Source organism: Entelurus aequoreus, linkage group LG05 (assembly GCF_033978785.1).
Source record: "Entelurus aequoreus isolate RoL-2023_Sb linkage group LG05, RoL_Eaeq_v1.1, whole genome shotgun sequence".
NCBI lineage: Eukaryota > Metazoa > Chordata > Actinopteri > Syngnathiformes > Syngnathidae > Entelurus > Entelurus aequoreus.
In genome coordinates this window covers 8,831,250-8,845,762 of record NC_084735.1, presented here as the reverse complement: position 1 = coordinate 8,845,762, position 14,513 = coordinate 8,831,250, and the positions used below count along the sequence as shown (strand labels likewise).

At 33.5% G+C, this 14,513-nt stretch overlaps 1 protein-coding gene across 5 annotated transcripts in view; it reads right to left on the bottom strand.

Moving 5' to 3' along the window:
• LOC133650129 (stAR-related lipid transfer protein 13-like) overlaps nt 1-14,513 on the bottom strand; it is a 105,899-nt gene that overhangs the window by 37,948 nt on the left and 53,438 nt on the right. The window contains exon 1 of one of the 5 annotated variants that reach the window (XM_062046974.1): nt 1,814-2,029. The exons of the other annotated variants lie outside the window; for them this stretch is intronic. Within the exon in view, the coding sequence (XP_061902958.1) occupies nt 1,814-1,826 (13 nt within the window). The 5' untranslated portion in view covers nt 1,827-2,029. Of the gene's footprint in view, nt 1-1,813; nt 2,030-14,513 lie in introns of those variants that run through there. 5 annotated transcript variants of the gene reach the window in all.

The window sequence follows — 14,513 nt, the reverse complement described above, 5'->3', positions numbered from 1 at the left end:
CCACCCATCCAAATGATGAGAATCAGGTGTCCTAATCACTAATCACAGGTGTATCAAATCAAGCACTTAGGCATGGAGACTGTTTCTACAAACATGTGTGAAAGAATGGGCCGCTCTCAGTGACTTCCTGCGTGAAACTGTCACAGGATGCCACCTGTGCGACAAATCCAGTCGTGAAATTTCCTCGCTCCTAAATATTCCAAAGTCCACTTTATTATAAGAAAAGTGAATAGTTTGGGAACAACAGCAACTCAGCATCCAAGTGGTAGGCCACGTAAACTGACAGGGATGCTGAAGCGCATAGCTCCAAACTTCACGTGACCTTCCAATTAGCCCACGTACAGTACGCAGAGAGCTTCACGGAATGGGTTTCAATGGCCGAGCAGCCGCATCTAAGCCATACATCACCAAGTCCAATGCAAAGCGTGGGATGCAGTGGTGTAAAGCAGTGGTCCCCAACCACCGGGCCGCGCAAGAAATTAAAAAAAAATAAAAAATTAAAAAAATAATTATTTTTTAAAATTACATTTTTATTTTTTTTAAATTTCTTGCGCGGCCCGGTACCAATCGGTCCGCGCAAGAAATTTAAAAAAAAATAAATAAATAAAAAATTTTTTTTTTTTAATTACTTTTTTTCCGGTCCGCGCAAGAAATTAAAAAAAAAAAAAAAGCATGGGATGCAGTTGTGTAAAGCAGTGGTCCCCAACCACCGGTTTTTTTTGGGGTTTTTTTTTTATTTCTTGCGAGGCCCGGTACTAATCGGTCCGCGGACCGATTGGTACCGGGCCGCGCAAGAAATTTTTTAAAAAATAAAATAATAATAATAATATTTTTTTTTTTTTAATAATTTTTTTTTTTTTTTTTAATTTCTTGCGTGGCCCGGTACCAATCGGTCCGCGGACCGATTAGTACCGGGCCGCACAAGAAATTTAAAAAAAAAATAAATAAATAAAAAATAAAAAATTTTAAATTACATTTTTATTTTTTTTTAATTTCTTGCGCGGCCCGGTACCAATCGGTCCGCGCAAGAAATTAAAAAAAAAAAAAAAAAAAAAGCATGGGATGCAGTTGTGTAAAGCAGTGGTCCCCAACCACCGGACCGATTGGTACCGGGCCGCGCAAGAAATAAAAATAAAAATAAAAAAATAAAATAATATATATTTTTTTTTAATACATTTTTTTTTTTTTTTTTTTTTTTTCTTGCGCGGCCCGGTACCAATCGGTCCGCGGCCCGGTACCAATCGGTCCGCGGCCCGGTACCGGTCCGCGGACCGATTGGTACCGGGCCACACAAGAAATTTAAAAAAATAAAAAAAATAAAAAAAATAAATATTTTTTCATTTTTTAAATTAAATCAACATAAAACACACAATATATACATTATATATCAATATAGATCAATACAGTCTGCAGGTATACAGTCCGTAAGCACACATGATTGTATTTCTTTATGAAAAAAAAAAAAAAAAAAAAAAAAAAAAATTCCTTCCGTCACAACACCTTCAAAATGAGCATTGTGTTGCATGACGTCATCATCAGAGGCAATAAAGGTCCCATAAAGGGAGTAAATTCTGCACGGCAACAGAATTATTTGTTGTAATAAGCAGCCAATCAGAATGAAGGACAATACAAATCTATGAAAAAAAGTCTTCATGGAGGAGGACAAGACATCACTCTAACATCTCCTCACATCTCCATCACGCCTACACCTTCTAATGGAGGACAAGACATCACTCTAACATCTCCTCACTTCCTCTCTCATCTCCATCACGCCTACACCTTCTAATGGAGGACAAAATGTCAAGAAGCTTACTTGAAGACTTCATGGCTCATGGATGTCCCGTCTTCAGCCTCCTCCTCCTCCTCCGTCACACCTCCACTCTCAGGTTGTAAGGAGGTTGTCTAGTCCTCCCCAGGATCCTCACACACTTCCCTCCATCCTCCTCCTCCTCCACACTACATCTCCACATGGACGTCACACAGGAAATGACTCCTTTCACACAAGCTTGTCTCCGCCTTGGAGGTCAGCTGGACTCTTATCTTCTCTTCATTGGTCGGAACACACACACACTCACCCACACACACACTCACTCACTCACACACACACACACTCACACACTCACACACACACCAAACTGTATAGCAGTTGTGTATTCTAGATTTCTTCTTTTTTTTCTTTTTAAGATTTTAAAGAAGTTTTGTCTGTCTAAAACATAATTTTGGAGTCCACCACAAATGACATCATCAGGTCACAGCTAAACTGGGTCAAAGGTCGTATTGTGGTCACAAAAGGCCATTTAAAACATCTAACATATTAGAAAAAAACAAAAAGCAAACAAAAAAAAACCCAGACAATATTATTTATTAGTGAATTTTTATTAGTTACCATTGCTTATGATTGTCAATCATTTGTATATTTATTGTATTTATTAGATAGTGAACCTCATGACGTGTCCAGTCTGAACATTTTACTACTTCTTTAGCAACTTGACCAGGGTTTCTTTTTTTGTTGCTGTAGTTGTAGAAAAACAGTCTAAAACTACATCACAAACAACGTACAACTATATTAAAAACAGTCTACAACTACATCAAAAACAATTTACAACTACATAAAAAACAGTCTAACAACTACATCAAAACAATCTATAACTACATCAAAACAGTCTACAACTACATCAAAAACAATCCCCCAAAAATACCCTGGTCAAGTTGCTAAAGAAGTAGTTAAAATGTTCAGACTGGACACATCATGAGGTTCACTATCTAATAAATACAATAAATAAACAAATTATTTACAATCATAAGCAATAGTAACTAATATCTACATCAAAAACAGTCTACAACTACATCAGAAACAACCTACATCTACATCAAAAACAATCTACAACTACATCCAAAACAATCAACAACTACATCCAAAACAGTCTACAACTACATCCAAAACAATCTACAACTACATCAAAAACTGACTACAACTACATAAAAAAAAATTCACAACTACATCAAAAACAGTCTACAACTACATCAGAAACAACCTACATCTACATAAAAAAACAATCTACAACTACATCCAAAACAGTCTACAACTACATCCAAAACAATCAACAACTACATCAAAAACAATTCACAACTACATCAAAAACAGTCTACAACTACATCAAAAACAATAAACAACTACATCAAAAACAATCTACAACTACATCAAAAACAAGCTACAACTACATCAAAAACAGTCTCCAACTACATCACAAAACAAGCTGCAACTACACCAAAACAATCTACAACAACATCGAAAACAGTCCACAACTACATCAAAAACAAGCTACAACTACATCAAAAACAGTCTACAACTACATCAAAAACAGTCTACAACAACATCAAAAACAGTCTACAACTACATCAAAAACAACCTACAACTACATCAAAAACAGTCTACAACTACATCAAAAACAACCTACAACTACATTAAAAAACAGTCTACAACTTCATCAAAAACAACCTACAACTACATCAAAAACAACCTACAACTACATCAAAAACAGTCTACAACTACATCAAAAAAAGTCGACAACTACATCAAAAACAGTCGACAACTACATCAAAAACAGTCTACAACTACATCAAAAAAAGTCGACAACTACATCAAAAACAACCTACAAGTACATCAAAAACAGTCTACAACTACATCAAAAACAGTCGACAACTACATCAAAAACAGTCTACAACTACATCAAAAACAACCTACAACTACATCAAAAACAACCTACAACTACATCAAAAACAGTCGACAACTACATCAAAAACAGTCGACAACTACATCAAAAACAGTCTACAACTACATTAAAAAAAGTCGACAACTACATCAAAAACAGTCTACAACTACATCAAAAACAGTCTACAACTACATCAAAAACAACCTACAAGTACATCAAAAACAGTCTACAACTTCATCAAAAACAACCTACAAGTACATCAAAAACAGTCTACAACTACATCAAAAACAGTCTACAACTACATCAAAAACAACCTACAACTACATCAAAAACAGTCTACAACTTCATCAAAAACAACCTACAAGTACATCAAAAACAGTCTACAACTACATCAAAAACAACCTACAAGTACATCAAAAACAGTCTACAACTACATCAAAAACAACCTACAAGTACATCAAAAACAACCTACAACTACATCAAAAAAAGTCTACAACTACATCAAAAACAACCTACAACTACATCAAAAAAAGTCTACAACTACATCAAAAACAACCTACAACTACATCAAAAACAACCTACAACTACATCAAAAACAGTCGACAACTACATCAAAAACAGTCGACAACTACATCAAAAACAGTCTACAACTACATTAAAAAAAGTCGACAACTACATCAAAAACAGTCTACAACTACATCAAAAACAGTCTACAACTACATCAAAAACAACCTACAAGTACATCAAAAACAGTCTACAACTTCATCAAAAACAACCTACAACTACATCAAAAACAGTCTACAACTACATCAAAAACAACCTACAAGTACATCAAAAACAGTCTACAACTACATCAAAAACAACCTACAAGTACATCAAAAACAGTCTACAACTACATCAAAAACAACCTACAAGTACATCAAAAACAACCTACAACTACATCAAAAAAAGTCTACAACTACATCAAAAACAACCTACAACTACATCAAAAAAAGTCTACAACTACATCAAAAACAACCTACAACTACATCAAAAACAACCTACAACTACATCAAAAACAGTCGACAACTACATCAAAAACAGTCGACAACTACATCAAAAACAGTCTACAACTACATTAAAAAAAGTCGACAACTACATCAAAAACAGTCTACAACTACATCAAAAACAGTCTACAACTACATCAAAAACAACCTACAAGTACATCAAAAACAGTCTACAACTTCATCAAAAACAACCTACAACTACATCAAAAACAGTCTACAACTACATCAAAAACAACCTACAAGTACATCAAAAACAGTCTACAACTACATCAAAAACAACCTACAAGTACATCAAAAACAGTCTACAACTACATCAAAAACAACCTACAACTACATCAAAAACAACCTACAACTACATCAAAAAAAGTCGACAACTACATCAAAAACAGTCTACAACTACATCAAAAACAACCTACAACTACATCAAAAAAAGTCGACAACTACATCAAAAACAGTCTACAACTACATCAAAAACAACCTACAACTACATCAAAAACAACCTACAACTACATCAAAAACAACCTACAACTACATCAAAAACAGTCTACAACTACATCAAAAACAGTCGACAACTACATCAAAAACAATCTACAACTACATCAAAAACAACCTACAACTACATCAAAAACAACCTACAACTACATCAAAAACAACCTACAACTACATCAAAAACAACCTACAACTATATCAAAAACAGTCGACAACTACATCAAAAACAGTCGACAACTACATCAAAAACAATCCAAAAAATAAAAACCCTGGTCAAGTTGCTAAAGAAGTAGTAAAATGTTCAGACTGGACACGTCATGAGGTTCACTATCTAATAAATACAATAAATAAACAAATGATTGACAATCATAAGTAATAGTAATTAATAAAAATTCACTAATAAATAATACTGTCTGGAATATGTAAAATTATCTAATATGATGTACAAATAAAATATAATAAAAAGAACACATTTAATTAATAACTATATCATATAAGTCAAAATTACATTCATACATTTAATAATTATATTTATTCATTTTCAATATCTTTTGCACTTTTTTTGTTGTTGTAATTTTGCCTACATGATGTAGAATATGTAGAGCAAAATCTGATGAAAAAAATATGCATGCGTGTGTGTGTGTGTGTGTGTGTGTGTGTGTGTGTGTGTGTGTGTGTGTGTGTGTGTGTGTGTGTGTGTGTGTGTGTGTGTGTGTGTGTGTGTGTGTGTGTGTGTGTGTGTGTGTACAAAGCAGCGTTTTGTTCCTGGGCCCAGAATGTAATCAAGCGATGAATTAGCAGGCCGACATGTTGCTGTCACACACACACACACACACACACACACACACACACACACACACACACACACACGGGGGTACTAATCCACGACACCTGCTGGCATGACAACATGAATGTGTGAATGTGTGCCTTCACAAGTGCACAACAAAAGTCATTCCTGACACAAGTGGGGTGCCAACACACACACACACACACACACACACACACACACACACACACACACACACACACACACACACACACACACACACACACGCACACACACACAGTCCCTGCCAGGAACTTCATTTCCATCTTTTTGTCAGACAGCAGGTTAAGAGAACATGGTGCACCACCTCAGGAGGGATTACAACCTACAGCTACATCCAAAGAAATCTACAACTATGTCAAAAACAACCTAAAACTACATCAAAAACAATCTACAACTACGTCAAAAAACAGTCTACAACTACATCAAAAACAATCTACAACTACATCCAAAACAACCTACAACTATATCAAAAACAATCTAAAACTACATAAAAAAAACAGTCTACCACTACATCAAAAACAGTCTACAACTACGTCAAAAACAGTCTACAACTACGTCAAAAACAATCTACAACTACATCCAAAACAATCTACAACTATATCAAAAACAATCTAAAACTACATAAAAAAACAGTCTACAACTACATCAAAAACAATCTACAACTACATCCAAAACAATCTACAACTATATCAAAAACAATCTAAAACTACATAAAAAAAACAGTCTACCACTACATCAAAAACAGTCTACAACTACGTCAAAAACAGTCTACAACTACATCAAAAACAGTCTACAACTACGTCAAAAAGAAATGTCCAACTACATTAAAAACAGTCTACAAATATGTCATAAACAGTCTAAAATTACATCAAAAACAATCTACAACTACATCAAAAACACCTACATAAAAAACAACCTACTATATCAAAAACAATCTATGTAAAAAATCTAATACTTCACCACACATTATCTACAACTACATCAAAAACAGTCTGCAACCACATCAAAAACAGCCTAAAACTATGTCAAAAACAGTCTACAACATCAAAAACAGTCTACAACCACATCAAAAACAGCCTAAAACTATGTCAAAAACAGTCTACAAAATCAAAAACAGTCTACAACTACATCAAAAACAATCTAAAACTACATCAAAAACAATGCAAAACGACAACAAAAACAACCTACAACTATATAAAAACAACCTACAACTACATGACAAACAACCTGCAACTACATGAAAAACAACCTACAACTACATGAAAAACAACCTACAACTACATGACAAACAACCTACAACTACATGACAAACAACCTGCAACTACATGAAAAACAACCTACAACTACATGAAAAACAACCTACAACTACATGACAAACAACCTACAACTACATGACAAACAACCTACAACTACATGACAAACAACCTACAACTACATGACAAACAACCTGCAACTACATGAAAAACAACCTACAACTACATGAAAAACAACCTACAACTACATGAAAAACAACCTACAACTACATGAAAAACAACCTACAACTACATGACAAACAACCTACAACTACATGAAAAACAACCTACAACTACATGACAAACAACCTACAACTACATGACAAACAACCTACAACTACATGACAAACAACCTACAACTACATGACGAACAACCTACAACTACATGAAAAACAACCTACAACTACATGAAAAACAACCTACAACTACATGACAAACAACCTACAACTACATGACAAACAACCTACAACTACATCAAAAACAACCTATAACTACATGACAAACAACCTACAACTACATGAAAAACAACCTACAACTACATGACAAACAACCTACAACTACATGAAAAACAACCTACAACTACATGACAAACAACCTACAACTACATGACAAACAACCTACAACTACATGACAAACAACCTACAACTACATGAAAAACAACCTACAACTACATGACAAACAACCTACAACTACATGAAAAACAACCTACAACTACATGACAAACAACCTACAACTACATGACAAACAACCTACAACTACATGAAAAACAACCTACAACTACATGACAAACAACCTACAACTACATCAAAAACAACCTACAACTATATGAAAAACAACCTACAACTACATAACAAACAACCTACAACTACATGACAAACAACCTCCAACTACATGACAAACAACCTACAACTACATGACAAACAACCTACAACTACATGACAAACAACCTACAACTACATGACAAACAACCTACAACTACATGACAAACAACCTACAACTACATGAAAAACAACCTACAACTACATGACAAACAACCTACAACTACATGACAAACAACCTACAACTACATGAAAAACAACCTACAACTACATGACAAACAACCTACAACTACATGAAAAACAACCTACAACTACATGACAAACAACCTACAACTACATGACAAACAACCTACAACTACATGAAAAACAACCTACAACTACATGACAAACAACCTACAACTACATCAAAAACAACCTACAACTATATGAAAAACAACCTACAACTACATAACAAACAACCTACAACTACATGACAAACAACCTCCAACTACATGACAAACAACCTACAACTACATGACAAACAACCTACAACTACATGACAAACAACCTACAACTACATGACAAACAACCTACAACTACATGACAAACAACCTACAACTACATGACAAACAACCTACAACTACATGACAAACAACCTACAACTACATGACAAACAACCTACAACTACATGAAAAACAACACAAATCAGGCACAACTACATGACAAACAACCTACAACTACATGACAAACAACACAAATCAGGCACCACTACATGATTATTGTGACACCAATAGAGATGATTTCCTATGGGTGGGACACGTGCCGTCGAGCAAGGCACCAAAAGGTGACGTGGGTGTCCAGAGTTTAGTGGAAGAAGTTCCTGGTCTCAGACACGTGGGCTTCATTCTCAACAGTGTCATCATTTCCTGTCCTCCTTTTTCCCAGGCCTCCCGAACGCCACGCCAGATAAAAAGTGCAACAGGAAGTTGCCAGACTGAACATGTCACAGACGCTTAGAGGACCGCCACTTTATCTGTTCATGCATTTTCTACTGCTTGTCCCTCTCGGGGTGCTGGAGCCTATCCCAGCTGCAGTCACAGACAGACAACCCTCACTTTCACACACTAGGGACCAGTTAGTGTTGCCAATCAACTTATCCCCAAAACCCCCACAGTCACATGCAAACTCACACACAAAGACCCAGGGATCGAACCCAAGACCCTCTTGTTGTGAGGCACACGCACTAACCCCTGTTCCACCGTGCTGCCCGAATGTATCTATTATTAACTATAAATAATTTAATTATATATATATATATATATAAATTATTATTAATATTGTATTATTGTTATTATCATATTATTATAAATAAAATAGCATACTAACTAGTATTATATGATATACAACAATTATATTATTATATATATACAACAATTATTACTACTGTATATTAATAATTATTAGTAGTAATTATTATTTTATTAATGACAAATCTGATTATTCATAAAATTATATTTATTATACTAATGCAAATAATATTAATAATAATTAATCATTATTATTATTACAAATTATTATTAATACTGTATTAATGTTATAAATCATATTATCATTATAAATAAAAAATAGCATTCTAATAATAAGTATTATATAATATATAATTATATATAACAATTATTACTACTTTATAATAATTATTAGTGGTGGTATTTATTTTGTTATTAATTACAAATCTTACTATTCATAAAAAATAAGATGTATTATATTAATGTGAATAATAATAATGATCAAATGTATATATAATTATTATTATTATTAATATTGCATTAATGTTATGAAAGGTATTATCAATTATAAAAAATAGCATACTAATATAAATATGATATGATATGAGATAGGCTCCAGCACCCACCGCGACCCCAAAAAAGGGACAAGCTGTAGAAAATGGATGGATATAACAATTGTATTATTATATATAACAATTATTACTACTATATAATAATCATAAGTATTTATTATGTTATTAATGACAAATCATATTAGTCATAAAATAATATTTATTATATCAATGTAATTAATATTAATAATCAATAATCATTATTATTATTACATATTTATATAACAATAATTATTAATATTGCATTCATGTTATTAATCATATTATACATAAAAACAGCATACTATATAACAATTATATTATATATAACAATTATATTATTATATATAACGATTATTACTACTATATAATAATTATTAGTAGTAGTATTTATTATATCAATGACAAATCTTATTCATAAAAATATTATATTAATTCAAATAATAATAATCATAATAATAATCAGTAATCATTATTATTATTACATAATCAAATATATAAATATTATTATTATTGATATTGCATTAATGTTATTAATCATATTATTATACATAAGACCAGCATACTAATCATACTATCTATAATACATAACAATTTAATTATTATATATACCATTTATTACTACTATATAATCATTATTTTTAGTAGTAATTATGTTATTAATGACAAATTGTATGATTAATAAAATAATAATTATATTAATGCAAATAATATTAATACTAATCATTAATTATTATTATTACATAACTATATATTTAGTTATTATAATAATCATATTATTATTATACATCATTAATTAATTAATTCAAATAATAATAATCAGTAATCATCATTATTATTATTACATAACTAAATATATAAATAGTATTATTATTAATATTGCATTAATGTTATTAATCATATTATTATACATAAGACTAGCATACTAATCATACTATCTATCTATAATACATAATTTAATTATTAAATATACCAATTATTACTACTATATAATAATTATTTTTAGTAGTGATTATGTTATTAAAGACAAATTGTATGATTAATAAAATAATAATGATATTAATGCAAATAATATTAATACTAATCATTAATTATTATTATTACATAACTATATATTTAGTTATTATAATAATCATATTATTATTATACATAATTAATTAATTAATTCAAATAATACTAATACTAATAATCAGTAATCATTATTATTATTATTACATAATTAAATATAAAAATATTATTATAATAATTTAAAAATATTATTATTATTAATATTGCATTAATGTTATTAATCATATTATTATACATAAGACTAGCATACTAATCATACTATCTATCTATAATACATAATTTAATTATTATATATACCAATTATTACTACTATATAATAATTATTTTTAGTGGTAATTATGTTATTAATGAGAAGTTGTATGATTAATAAAATAATAATTATATTAATGCAAATAATATTAATACTAATCATTAATGATTATTATTACATAACTATATATTTAGTTATTATAATAATCATATTATTATTATACATAATTCATTAATTCAAATAATAATAATCAGTAATCATTATTATTATTACATAACTAAATATATAAATATTATTATTATTAATATTGCATTAATGTTATTAATCATATTATTATACATAAGACTAGCATACTAATCATACTATCTATCTATAATACATAATTTAATTATTATATATACCAATTATTACTACTATATAATAATTATTTTTAGTAGTAATTATGTTATTAAAGACAAATCGTATGATTAATAAAATAATAATTATATTAATGCAAATAATATTAATACTAATCATTAATGATTATTATTACATAAATATATATTTAGTTATTATAATAATCATATTATTATTATACATAAAATAGCGTACTAAAAATAGGTATTATATAATATATAACAACTATATTATTATATATAACAATTATTGCTACTATATAGTAATTATTAGTATTAGTACCTAGTATGTTATTAATGACAAATCCTATTAATCATAAAAAATTATATTTATTATATTAATGCTAATAATATTAATAGTAATCAATAACAATTATTATTAATTTATATCAATAAATATAATCTCATTATTACTATAAAGAAGCATACTTTTTTAGGTCGGACTAAAAGGGGCTGACAGTATATGGGTGGTGGTCATGGTGCCTGTTCTCCGGCAGAGGGAGCCCTAACCCACGCCACTTCTCCCTATGACGTCACACAACGGCTGACGTTTGTCACTGGCTCTTGAAATAGGAGTGGTACGGGATGGAGATCAAACACAAGCCAACAATGTGAAGGCGATCCGAATACAAATGAATGACAAAACAATATTTAGGATTGTTCTATTTTGATTGGCAGCTGGCTAGCGCAACAAAATGAGCGCGTGAAGCAGGACCCAACTTGTTTCCATCCTCGCATTCTTCAGCTCTCCTCTTGGATCATTTTGGCGGGACAAGACCGAGCACGCCGCTGCCACACTTCTGTACTTACACTCTATTAGCTGCCCTGCCCGGGGGCCACACTTCTGTACTTACACTCTATTAGCTGCCCTGCCCGGGGGCCACACTTCTGTACTTACACTCTATTAGCTGCCCTGCCCGGGGCCACACTTCTGTACTTACACTCTATTAGCTGCCCTGCACACTTCTGTACTTACACTCTATTAGCTGCCCTGCCCGGGGGCCACACTTCTGTACTTACACTCTATTAGCTGCCCTGCCCGGGGGCCACACTTCTGTACTTACACTCTATTAGCTGCCCTGCCTGGGGGCCACACTTCTGTACTTACACTCTATTAGCTGCCCTGCACACTTCTGTACTTACACTCTATTAGCTGCCCTGCACACTTCTGTACTTACACTCTATTAGCTGCCCTGCCCGGGGCCACACTTCTGTACTTACACTCTATTAGCTGCCCTGCCCGGGGGCCACACTTCTGTACTTACACTCTATTAGCTGCCCTGCACACTTCTGTACTTACACTCTATTAGCTGCCCTGCCCGGGGGCCACACTTCTGTACTTACACTCTATTAGCTGCCCTGCACACTTCTGTACTTACACTCTATTAGCTGCCCTGCCCGGGGGCCACACTTCTGTACTTACACTCTATTAGCTGCCCTGCCCGGGGCCACACTTCTGTACTTACACTCTATTAGCTGCCCTGCACACTTCTGTACTTACACTCTATTAGCTGCCCTGCCCGGGGGCCACACTTCTGTACTTACACTCTATTAGCTGCCCTGCACACTTCTGTACTTACACTCTATTAGCTGCCCTGCCCGGGGGCCACACTTCTGTACTTACACTCTATTAGCTGCCCTGCCCGGGGGCCACACTTCTGTACTTACACTCTATTAGCTGCCCTGCCCGGGGGCCACACTTCTGTACTTACACTCTATTAGCTGCCCTGCACACTTCTGTACTTACACTCTATTAGCTGCCCTGCCCGGGGGCCACACTTCTGTACTTACACTCTATTAGCTGCCCTGCCCGGGGGCCACACTTCTGTACTTACACTCTATTAGCTGCCCTGCCCGGGGGCCACACTTCTGTACTTACACTCTATTAGCACACACTATTAGTAAATAAAAAGAGAATACAACAAATCCTTTCCAACTTATATTCAATTGAATAGACTGCAAAGACAAGATATTTCATGTCCACACTGAGAAACTTTGGTATTTACCGCAAATTTTAGCTCATTTGCAATTTGATGCCTGCGACGTGTTTCCAAAAAGCTGGCACGAGTGGCAAAAAAGACGGAGAAAGTTGAGGCATGCTCGTCAAAGACTTATTTGGAACATCCCACAGGTGAACGGGCTGATTGGGAACAGGTGGGTGCCATGATTGGGTCGTTCACAAACAAGGACGGGGTCGAGGGTCACCACTTTGTCAACAAATGCCTGAGCAAATTGTTTAAGGACAACATTTCTCAACCAGCTATTGCAAGGAATTTAGGGACTTCACCATCTACGCTCCGTGATATCATCAAAAGGTTCAGAGAATCTGGAGAAATCACTGCACGTAAGCCATGATATTACACACCTTGGATCCCTCAGGCGGTACTGCATCGAAAAGCCACATCAGTGTGTAAAGGATATCACCACATGGGCTCAGGAACACTTCAGAATACCACTGTCAGTAACTACAGTCGGTCGCTACATCTGTAAGTGCGAGTTAAAACCCTACTACGCAAAGCCAAAGCCATTTATCAACAACACCCAGAAACGCCGCCGGCTTCGCTGGGCCCCGAGCTCATCTAAGATGGACTGATGCAAAGTGGAAAAGTGGTCTGACGAGTCCACATTTCAAGTTGTTTTTTGGAAACTGTGGACGTCGTGTCCTCCGGACCAAAGAGGATAAGAACCATCCGGATTGTTCTAGGGTGCAAAGTGTAAAAGGCAGCATGTGTGATGGTATGGGGGTGTATTAGTGGCC